At 38.8% G+C, this 12,726-nt stretch overlaps 1 protein-coding gene across 3 annotated transcripts in view; it reads right to left on the reverse strand.

Annotated features, from left to right (window-relative positions):
• Window positions 1-12,726, reverse strand: part of ADAMTSL1 (ADAMTS like 1) — a 526,103-nt gene that overhangs the window by 145,011 nt on the left and 368,366 nt on the right. For all 3 annotated transcript variants that reach the window (XM_069962058.1, XM_069962057.1, XM_069962059.1), the window contains exon 5: window positions 735-861. In XM_069962058.1, the coding sequence (XP_069818159.1) occupies window positions 735-861 (127 nt within the window). The remainder of the gene's footprint in view (window positions 1-734; window positions 862-12,726) is intronic.

The following is a 12,726-nucleotide window of genomic DNA, read 5'->3' on the forward strand; positions in this document are numbered from 1 at the left end:
TTTGCACCACCCCTCCGTCCCTCCTCCCCACTCTCTTTATCATTAGGAATGCTCCAGGAAGATTGTCTCCTATTCGTCAGCTGTGTGAATACTGAACATGGGTTGGATCATTAAGCACCTGTGCAATGTTCAGCATGGAAGAAATGTTCCAGTGGCATTCCTCTGGATGAAGAGGGTGGGGAGAAGGGACCGAGGGGTGGTGCAAAGTTAGGGCACAGATACTCCCATTTGGCATGGGCTGCAAGTTTAAAAGTTGTGTCAAAATAGTGTCCCTCTGGCCTCCATCTGGCTGGTATGTGAGTATAATGCATAAAAAAGATGATAGAATAACATAGTAGCAGTAGTAGCAATGTAAAGGCTGGGTTCACATGGCATTCTGTTTTATGCATCACTGTTTCCATAATGTTTAAATTTTTCTGTATACAAAAGCATAGACAACTACACTAAGGTTATGATTACACTTTGTATTAGACCAACCGTTCTGTCACGGAACGGCCAATCTTAGAAAAGATCATCCGGGCTGGTAGTGCGGTAACGGCCATATGATCTTGAGCACCTTATCCGTATGCGCCCGCATCAGAATTCCCCACTGCTCACAATGGAGCGTGCGGCCGGAGCTGCACGCTCCATTGTGTGAACTAACAGGGTTTTCTGCGGCCGCTTTTCACTGAATAGCAGTGTACATAATCATGCAGCCCTGTTTTCCTGGGATAAATCAAATAACATTCACTTACATTTATTTGCAGAAAGCTGGGATTTGTACTGCCCCCGAACCAACCGACATGTTGACCCTTCTCCATTGCAAACTCCACAGTTGTCCTCCTTTGCTGTGCTTCCTAACTGATGGTCACAACCAACAATCTGCCAAAAAAGTATTCATTTCAGTGTGAACGTAAAAGCAATGCTTTAACTATAAAATTGGATAAAATCTGGAAACCATATAATACATAAATAATTTTTTTTAAATAAAAGACATGAAACGCAAGCAGTTTAAGGGATCTACCATCAGACCTGGGGCAACATAGTACGAGTTCAGGTCTTCTCTCCTATTAGCAAAAAAAAAATGCATAAATAAAAGTGACCTGAGAGTCCACTATGTGGAGGAGAGCAATCCTCCTGTTGCTTTCAGAAGTTACTGGCGGCTGGCAGCCTGTCAATCACTGTGAGGGCGGTAGCGGCAGTGCTTCCCTTGCGAATACACTAAACTCATAAACTATGTGTCTGATGTATTTTCTGGTCATTTCTATTCGCCTAACAGCAAATTTTCTACGCTGTTTTGACTAATAGGGTAAAGTACATGTTCCAGTACTACGTTGCACTCACACGGGGTGGCATAGTCTAATGACAGATTTACAATAACAAAACATATCTTGAGATTTTTGCACCACACAAAGAGATTTATACAATAACAATACATTTCTGAGATTCCCTTGTATCAAAGGTTGGATATAGACCTCAGGTATCCAGACAGCTACAATTATTTGTCAGTCACTATAGAATACAGCCATTTACAGGATTAAGTGCCAGAATTACTATGCCAGGAATTGTTTTTGCAGACAGGATATTAAAACACACATTAAGAAAAAGAGGGCCAACAAATGTGCAGGTGTTTTAGGTTCTGCAGGTGGCCTAAAATTTTGACACATTTTACTAAATCCTCATATTGTGTACAATGGGCTACTTTTCCATTCAGCTAAAAACTCAATATAAAACCTGAAGACTAGTCTAGGTAAATTCAACCACAAGCTTCCCCTTCTTTAAATAACTATATAAAATATTTTGGTCCAGTCCTCTGTCACAGATCTCCTGCTATGCCCTAGCAACCTATACCTGAAGGTGACATCAGGTTTCATCTATTAAAATGGGAATTGCCGTGCCTGCTTATTGTGCCTCTCTTTGTCTTCCCTCTCGATTGCTGCACAATTGTTGATGCGACTTCTTTTACTGACTTGCATATGGACCTTGTCCTTCTTCCTGGATGTTAATCTGCTTCACCTCTTTCAATGGATAAAATCGGGCTGTATATGCTGATCAACACTTATGTGTTAGTATAGGGCAGCAGTCTGCCCATATAAAAGCAGCCATAGTGCCTTCCTCAGGATAAATTTCATGAGGTAAATGACTGAACAATGATGTGATAAGGGGGAAGAATTATGAATATTACATAGCATATTGTTTGTTAATTCATTTTTTCTGATTTTTCAGCCTGGGTTGAAGTATGTCAAGTATGTATTTCCCATCTTTTGAATTCACAGAAATCAGGCCTGCAGTAGATGCTACGGTGATACCATCTGCCTTTTTCAACTGACAACACCAAATTTCTAGTCACTATAGCATCCACACTTGCAATAATAATTTCTGGACAATTCAACAAGCTTATTCTTCATGGAAAATTAACCATGTCTGTACTGATGACACATAGCCCACTCGCATTACAACATCCTTTTTTTTTTTTTAAGATTTACTCTGTGTTTTCACACAATTTTCCTGAACCTAAATATGTATTTTAAGTCAATACAATGTAAAAATACACCTGGCAGTGCAAAAAAGGTTGGTTTAAAACACGAGCTGTCACATACAATGAGATCACAGCCAGAAGGCACAAAGCAGAGCACTGCATACCTCCAGAATTGCAGACCTCTGAAGCCATGACAGTTTTTTCACCACTTGATTAAACATCTTTATTTGTACTTGTGTCAAACATTTAACAGTATACTTTACCCATAGTTGTTTTTGTATGTGTTTGTTTAACTGCCTTTTCTAAGGGCTGACTCTTTCTTTCCCAGAGAGGGGCCTTCATTCCTTCTAGCCTTGGGCAGTCCAACATCTTTTAGCTACTGCTGTACCTTGGCTGACCTTATGCAACTGGAGATGATGAGGCAAGAAGAAGGATGAGGCAGTGGCACATGGGGATACAATGCAATTAGCATCCGTGAGTGAAAGCAGTGGCTTTCTGATTGTGTTCAGAAGTGTTCTTTATCACGCTGTGTAACGCGTGTGCCCTGAGACTAAAACCATAATATAAACACAACCTTTGTTTTACAGTGTGTTCCTTGATTCCTCCTAGCTACATCATGTCATGTGTCTCTCACTCTGACCAAGAAACAATTTGTTTTAAATGTTCTTTTTCATAACAGTGACAGTGTGTATATACATATATCATGAATGATTGCGTTACAGAGAGTCCTGAAGTAATTGCTTCTAAACTTATACTTGTGAGATCATCACACCTGCAGTATATAGGATACAGGACGTTTATTTGGACAAAGAATTACTATCCTTTGCCGTCCAAATGCAAAAGAAAACATAGTTGCAAAATTTGAGTGTTGGTTAATTCATTGATAACATGAGAGACTGGAAAATATGGATATCCAATAGATAGATATAAAATCTGATACTGTCAGCAGAACTTCAAATTGGACCACGTTCTGATGTTTTGAGATCACTTATTTCATAACATTAGAGGCATCAACTGGAAAATAGGTCTAAAATAACTCATATTCCTTTACCAGCTCAAGGTCAAACAAGACAAGAAACCAGGCATTTTAAAGGACAACTCCCATGAAAAACTTTTTCCCAGTAATTGAAGCACATTACAAAGTTATATAACTCTGTAATATGACTTAATCACCTATCTGCCTCCCTTCCCTGTCTTTTCCCCCATCCACCCCCCACCTTGAAGTGCACTAAACTCACCCATTCCTAAGTACTGTCGTCACAAGTTTCTTCTCTCAGCTTCTTCTTGTGACAATGAGTCATCAGCAGGAGGGCTGGGCTAGCTCCTGTTACACCAGCCTCCCCCTCCCCTGCCTTATCAGGTGAATCAGCTTGCTCAGCTCCCATCTGAGTCCATGTCACTTGCTTATCTTCCCTAGTGACATGACGCACTGAGTCCACTCGGCAGCAGGAGAGAGTATGAGGGTAGGGGGAGCTGCCTATGTGCTGGGAGTCAATCGGAGAGAAGATAAGCAAGTGACATGACTCAGATGGCTTGCAGTTGCTCAGCCAATGGGAGCTGAGCAAGCTGAGTCACCTGACAAGGCAGGGGAGGGGGAGGCTGGTGTAACAGGAGCTAGCCCAGCCCTCCTGCTGATGACTCATCATCACAAGAAGGAGCTGAGAGAAGAAACTGGTGACGACAGTAATTAGGTATGTGTAAGTTTAGTGCACTTCCTGGTGGGGGATGGAGGGGGGAAAAGATAGGGAAGGGAGGCAGATAGTTGATTGAAGCACATTATAGAGTTAGGCTTCAGCACATTACAGAGTTATATAACTTTGTAATGTGCTTCAATTACTGGGAAAAAGTTTTTCATGGGAGTTGTCCTTTAACATGCATAAAGGCCATGGACACCTTTAGGATAAATTCACACAGGCGGATCCGCTGGGAGTCTCACGCACAAAATCTGCAGCTAATCCGCAGTACACGTATTATTCTTATTATTATAAATACGTGTATTGCGGATTAGCTGCTGATTTCGTGCGTGAGACTCCCGACAGATCCGCCCGTGTGAATTTACCCTTAGCATACTTGTTTTGTACCTTTCTCCATAGACCATAATACAGAAGTGTTTTGATTGTGTTTAGAGCTCCTAGAATCTAAAAGTGCTTCTTTAATGGTTTCCTATCAAGCTTCCTCTTCTCTCTTGATACAACTTCTAAGCTGATTTAAGACAATTTCAAAGTTGTCTTCTGCTCTGGTCATACATGGCAGATGTCCCTGCCTTGCAACATGAAAAATGTTTTCTTGCATTGTTCTTTAGAGCCTGCCAGCTTGGCTACTACCATACTCTAATGGCTCATAGATCATCACCATCCATAAATGCAACTCACTAAATCTAGACCAGAAGTGTCAAACTCGTCGCCCTCCAGGTGTAGCAAAGTTACAAAGATACTTGCGGACTTCTCTTGAATAATGTGGAGGGGCCCCATCTTGTTGGAAATCAAGATCATTTGAATTAGGCTGGTAATATGACTGGATAATGTAAAAGAAGCTTCATCACTCCACATAATGTTATCTAAAATGACTGGATTTTCCTCAATTTCAATAAGCATAATCTCACTAAATTGCAGCCACCTATCTGGATCATCCTACAATAAACCATGAATTAGCCGTGGATGATAAGCTTTCCACCCAATAGATTTCAGGATTCGCTTGTGAAATTCCCAATTCCAAATCTTCTGGTGGAGTTTTCTGGACTCTGAACAAATGTTTCAGCAACAAGTGGTATATTATTTTCTGTACAGACTGTTTTGAGTTGACTAGTTTTTGGAGCATTCAAGATTGGGCCAGTGGCATCGAAATGCAGTAAATGTTTTGTCTCTTTAGGGCTTGAGTACCAAATGTTTTAACCCAATTTGTTCTAATGGTTTCAACATTTTGAGATTTCCAATGCGGAGATTTATCTGTGAAACTGGCTCAGTTGCCCCTAGCAACCGATGAGATTCCACCTTTCATTTTTCAAAGAGTCTGTGAGGAACAAAAGGTGGAATCCGATTGGTGGCTAGGCAACTGAGCCAGTTTCGCTTTACACCATGTTTGATAAATCTCCCCCTTCATAACCCTATTACACATACAATTTTTATGCTATATGCTATATTCCACATCAACTAGAAAGCCTTTCTTGATCCCAAAGGACTAAAACTGATCCCTTGGCATTAAACATATATCTCCACAACAGATACAATTGTTAGTGACTTTATTTAAAAAAAACTTCAGAGGTAAGGCAGGGTTCATACTGTGTTTTTGCATTCCTTTTTTTTTTTATTTGTGTTATGCAAAAAAACAGATGAAAAACTGCCGCATTGTATGCATGTTGTTGTGTGCATCCGTTTTGATCAGTTTTTCCATTGACTTCTATTATAAAAATATATTAATAAAAAAGTGGATCAAAACGCATCCTTTTTTAAATATACGCAAAAACATAGTTGACCTTGTTTTTGTGTATGCCAAAAAAAAAACTTGACTTTTTATAATGGAAGTCAATGGAAAAATGGGACAAAACTTATGTGCACAAACTTATCAATTTTTTCATGTTTTTTTTTTAAATCATAAAAAAACACACTTTAGAACGCAGTGTGACCTAGCTTTACTGGTATAAATTGTAACAGTATATCAGATCTGATTATTTTCTATGGAATTTTTGGGCCCGAAAAGTGAAAGTAAACACAGCATAGAATCATTGATCTAAGAAACGTTTTTTTTTTCAGCCAGCATTCCAAGAAAGTCTAAATCAGAAAGGCTGATAAAAGTCGCACATGTGAAGCTGACTGTTAAAGACACTATTATTCCCAGTACAATGAAGGAGTGTATACAACCTTATTAAATTAGCCTAAAATAAAAGTATTGGAAAGCAATACAGAATTAGCTATGTGTATCCAAACATACTGTACTTATCAGTATGTGAAAGCTGCTTAAAAAAACCAAGGCATGAAACACACAATGTTCTGACTAACCCTACTAAAGCATGTATTTATGCATATCTGACTTCCCAAGGGTGTGGGACTTTAATAGCAAATAAAAAAAAAAAGCTTATAAACTGTGCAAAGAAAAAAAGTTTATTCGCCATGAATGTTATCCTGTCTAAGTTAAGCGTAATCAATGTCATCATTGTTTTTCTCTGACATTTCCCACCCAGTGTTGCTGGGTAATATATTAGAAGAAGCCCTCTGGCGAATTAACTGCAATGAATCACAGCAAGGATAGGGCCAGGTCAGGAGGGGAAAAATGAATCTGGCCAATGATAAAAATGCATATGATCATTGAAAGTTTATGGTATTAATGCTCTGCATCCCTTTTACGTATGCAATAAAAAAAAGAAAAGAAAAAATGCTAATATTAAAAAGGTCAAAAACGAATGGAGAATTAACCCAAACCAAGAATACCTGTCACATTCCCCAATGAGAGTTGTCTCCTTAGTATACAGCTGTTTCTCATTCCATTTCAGGGAGTGATATCAGGGCTGAGCTGGATGCCAGTAGTACATACATGCCATTTCCTCTGTTAGTTGCCTAGCCAATCACAGCACAACACTCAGTCCTTAATGCTATGCCAGGACATTATGCTAGTAAAAGTGCACTGAACAGGCTGGTTCTGTGCTAGGCAAGTGGTTTACACAGTAAAGTATTATAGATGACAGTATTATAGATGATATGCACTAGGTTTACAAGATGCTGTGTGGGCAGAAAAGGAAGGAACATTAAATTAGCCTAAAAAAGCAATAAAGTAATTACACTAGTTGTTTATAATTAGAAGGAAGAGAGGAAGCTCACTCTGCAGCACTGTGGACAATGCAGTAGGTACACTGGCATTTACACAAGGGACAGCTGCCATGATCTTCATATGGGTAGTCAGAAATGAGAGAGAAACCCTGATTTACCTCTGTGGATCATCTTTCAAAAACAGACTAGTTCAGCTTGTGGGTACACAGTCACTCTCTCAGACTCTCTCCCTCTTTTTCCTGCGCATAGAACATGCTAAATCCCAGCCTCCACTTGGGTTCCTTGAGTTCTTAGTTACTAGAGACTGTAATCCCCTGACAGTCAGTGGACAGTAAAGTGCAAAGAAGAGAGACACCTAGAAGTCAAGACTCTAGGGCTGTTTTGTGGGGAAATTACCAAGTCCTTTTTGGTAATTGAAATGATTTACAAATAGGTGAACAATTACATTGGCTTTTAAATGGATGGAATGTGTATGAAAGACAGTGCTCATTTATGGAGAAACTGAAATCCCTTTTAGGCTGGGCTCACACACAGTATATTTCAGGCAGTATTTGGTCCTCATGTCAGGTCCTCATAGCAACTAAAACCAGGGGTGGATTGAAAACACAGAAAGGCTCTGTTCACATAATGTTGTAATTGAGTGGATGGCCGTCATTTAATGGCAAATATTTGCTGTTATTTTGCTGTTGTATTGAAAAAATTGGTAGTTATTTACCGTTACATCGCGGTCATCCACTCAGTTTCACCATTGTGTGAACATAGCCTTTCTGTGTTTTCAATCCACTCCTGGTTTTGGTTGCTATGAGGACCTGACATGAGGACCAAATACTGCCTGAAATTTACTGTGTGTGAACCCAGCCTTATACTGCCTGAACCAAGAGTAGATGGCCTTAATGCCTTATCTGCAACAATGTCGGCTGATCATTGCCTTTTAACATGTTGAATTACATCGATCGCGACAGCAATGGTCTTCTGTCCATTGCTTAGCAGACCGCCGCTCTCTTCAATGGTTACCCTGGACAATCTAAGGATCGTACGTGCAGCCCCCCCCGCAGCTCTCCGTGCCCCCCCCCCCCTCCTCTGCGCTTGATGTCTGTGCATGTAATAGCAGAGACAAAGAGCGGGGAATGAGAAAGAAGCGAGAGATCCCCAGACAGGTCAGTGCTCAGCTCCACATCGTGCCATATAATAGGACCTTAAGCCAGTACTTTCTGGAGACTGCAGTTGAAATGAGCTTGCCTGGCCCACCTTAGTGGGCTGTAATTAAAGACATCAGATTAACAATCTAGAGCAGGCACATGGGAGTTTAGTAAGTATATATCTGTCAGATATTACATTAATTACATCTCAATGTATTATCCCAACATTATAACTCAACAAGTAGCCAATGTAAATATTCCCAATGAGGATGTGGAAGGTTTGACCACCATGAGCTGCTTCAAAGACTGCTCCTACATATTATATTGTCTGCTATTGCTATAGCAAAAAGTATGAAATACACCAATTACAGGATATAGCTTTTTATTTTTTTTTATTACTTCACAGATATAAAAAAAAAACTGACAAAAAAAAAACAACTATATTTGTTTAAGAGCTGACCACTGTGACTAAAATATACCTCAAACAAATAAAATTATTTATTAATATATATTTTTTCCAGATTATTGGATGAAGAATGATAGAATGACTGAAGCTGGGATCAGCTTGTAATTTGTATTTTTAAGCCTAAGGCTATGTTCACACAATGGCTTAATTTCATTACCAACGCATGTTCTTTTCAGTGAAAAGAACATCGGTTATTAATGAAATTAATACGTTTGCATTGATTTCAATGCAACAATGGTCATAGTGTTTATACACAGAATACACTACAGCAATTGTAGAACTGCGGCCATAGAAAATAATGAGCATGTCTATTTTCTATGGCCACATTTCGGCGAACTGTGGCCGTAGAAAACAGTTGTGCACACAATGTAAAGTACGGCCCTAATTTACATTGTGTTCAATGCTTACTTGGATTGCAGGCACATCCAAAGGTGCCCGCAATCCATATGGGAAAAAGATAATATTCCTGCAGCCGATATGGTAGTGTAAACTATGGCCAGTATGTGAACATAGCCTAAAAATGCAACTTATTTGTGAATCACATGCAGATGAATCTCAATAAAACAGCCAAACCATTGTAACTACAATAGTGGGACTATTACCTAGTAATGTTTTGTTCATCAGCTATTGTTGGAACAGTGTCAAAAATTGGAAAAATTTCAAATAAGAAAATGTCAACCAGCCAGTCAATCATTCATTCAATTTTTGCCCTGGACAGCAGTGAACCTTGGTGGATCAGCGATGTAAAATCAATTTTCTTCCAGGACAGTAGTGGACATTGGTGGACTGGTTTAAGTGGACACAGATGGGTTTGAGTGGACACTGGCTTCACAGTACCCACAAACTGGTTTGAGTGGACACTGGTTTCACAGCACCCACAGACTTATTTGAGTGGGCACTGGCTTCACTGCACCCACAGACTGGTTTGAGTTGACACTAGCTTAACAGCACCCAAAGACTAATTTGAGTGGAGCACCCACAGACTGGTTTGAGTGGACACTGGTTTCACAGCACCCACAGACAACCACCCACAATGTACCCTCCTATACTCTGCTCTTTGTCCCTATCTCTCTCTATTTTTCTCCCTGCCTTGCACTAAATGCCTGCTGCAGGATTGAAAAGTATTTTACTGGACATAAAATCTACAAAGGCCGTAATTTTTAAGAGCAATATTAAAGCAAAGGTTTATTATCTCAAAGCTTTGATCACCAGACAGTTAGGCTCTCAAATCTATGATGAAATTGTTACTATACATATACTATATATATATATATATATATATATATATATATATATATATATAGACAAACGACAGGTTGCTAGACGGCCAGACCCAGGCTTCTGAATTTCCAAGTATTCGAATGAGGCGGCACTCCAGTATAAGTGAAAAAAAGCAATGTTGCTTGAAAAAGATCGCTTATTAATGGGTGAATAAACACCCCTTTTTTTCACTTAGACTGGAGTGCCGCCTCATTCGACTACTTATATATATATATATATATATATATATGTTTTAGCTAAAGACTTACAAAGGAATGGATTTTAATAGAAGAAGCTGCATCCATCTTTCCTTCATTCTAACATTTGTAAAGATCATACTTCAAAGGATTCCGGACACCGTAATAGCCCAAGTAGCAACAGTTCTTAATGTGATTTATTTCCTCTGTTGCTGAGGCCATAATTGTTTTTCTCAACACTGATTCCATATTACTTCCTCTATTCGGACTAGAAAAACATGTCATTAGTTACAATAATTTACTTTCATTAGGTTGAGGTATGTTTTACAGAGCCAGAAAGTTCTGCTATTAAGTTAACACTGTTTTGTGTCATTTGTCATTTTTGTATTTCCTACAAAGTAAAAAATCTGAGGAAAGAGCCATACGCTGTAATCCATTTGCAGCTCTATAGATAATGAATGGGGTGGGGGCAAGTCACCACTCCATTTCAACCAAAGGGGTCAGACCCCATTCCGGAGATCACTGGGGGACCGAACAGTCAGACCCCTGCAATATGATACTTGGATTTAAAGATGAGCAAAGCATGCTTCGTTTAGCTTTAGAATCTCGCTGTCTGCCCGCTCTATGGAGAAGGTGGAGACCTTCAAAAGTCGATCGTTTAGCGAAGCATGCTTGGCTCATCTCTACTCAGAATAGTTTAAAATTTTGATAGAAATGTCCATTTTAATTGGCCTATTACTTGTTGATTATTGTCTTTTGAGTTGCAGTAAGAAGTCATACGACAGTCTTGACTTGACTAAACCTTGAGTTGGATTCAAATTAAAATCAAAACTTTTATTACGTTTTCTGGATTATGATACAAATACTTGGAAGATAGGTGTAAAACTTTCACCCAACAGAATTTAGCCAAGTGATCCAATCCAGCGTCTCTAAAATGACAGCTTAGGTTACTAGAATATTTGGTGATTTAGCATTTCTAGCAAAAACCAGGCCACAAACTGTAAGCACAGTACATGATAATATGTATGTGTAAATATTCCCTTGTCATAACATATGTTATCCATAAGGATATAAAATAGTCCTGGAATTCAGGACAACAAAACTTGCCAGCATGAGGGAATTATTTCTACAAATTGCTGCCTGCAACATGGAAGGTGCAATCTGATAATCTATAACTTGTATTTACTAATAAAACAATGCCTCTGCAGAATAAAAAAAAAAAAAAATGCAGAACATTTATTGTATTAGTTAAGGAAAGAAAATTGACAGTGACTGCAGGGTTCCAGAGATATCAAGCTAAGGCACCGCTACAGTGTGAAGAGCCCAATAAATATACTAAACCCAAAGAAATAAAGCACATGCAAATATTTGGCTGCACATCAATCGATATTTTAAAAAAAATAATACATACAAAAATATATAGTTGGCATTCATGTCTAATACAACAAGCCAGGGACATAGGAGAAAAGACATTTAAAAACACTTGAAAAGCAAAAGATATATTTATTAGTGATGAGGGAATAGTGAAATATTCGAATATTCAATATTCGTACGAATATGTCCCGAATATTCGAATATTCGATTGAATATTTGATCCCATTAAAGTCTATGGGAACAAGTATTCGATTATTGAAAAACATCTATTCGACCACTTGGAGGTAAAATCTGGAAGCTGGGGGATTTGATTGCTTATCGAATATTTATTGAATATTTGGCAAACTATTCGATAATATTCGACAGATCGAATACCTTACTATACATTATTCGCTCATCACTAGTATTTATGCACTAGCCATACAGTATGTAAGTTTTCTACATGATAAGACCCTAGGAAAAAATGATGCAAGGAATACCATCTATGGGCTGAAATGTGGACCCAATTGGGAATTGCCTGATAAATGCTTGCAGTAATTGAGCCCTAAGTGTATCTAGAGAAGTAGGATACTTGGGTTATGGAGCTCAAACATAAAGTTTTGGTGGGAATAATTTTTAAACTAAACAAATAACGTGCTCCTGTAGTTGTCAACTATTTTTTTTTAGTTCCACAACATAAAACAGTGACCAAGAAGTTGAACAGAATGATGTATCACTTACATTTTCTGTGTAGCTAATTCAGAGAGATCATCCTGAATAACATGGAGAATAAATTGCCCTCTTCATTATAAGCATGAGCCCACTGTATTATTCATGACAAGCAGACAACTCCCCCCCACCAGCTGTTAATTGGTAGTTATTTATCCATGCTGTGTATAGGCAATCACCTGTCAATCAGCAGCTGGAGGGCGGGGGGAGGGGTGTGGCAATAATCCTCTTCTCCTGCATATTAGGAGAACAGCTAAACAGAATGACATAAGTAGTACACCGATCTGTTCAGCATTTATATCACTAGTTAATGCTGTCCTCTTTTAAGGTGGGATAAACCTAGTGACATATTCCCCTTTAAAAT

Source organism: Dendropsophus ebraccatus, chromosome 3 (genome assembly GCF_027789765.1).
Source record: "Dendropsophus ebraccatus isolate aDenEbr1 chromosome 3, aDenEbr1.pat, whole genome shotgun sequence".
Lineage (NCBI taxonomy): Eukaryota > Metazoa > Chordata > Amphibia > Anura > Hylidae > Dendropsophus > Dendropsophus ebraccatus.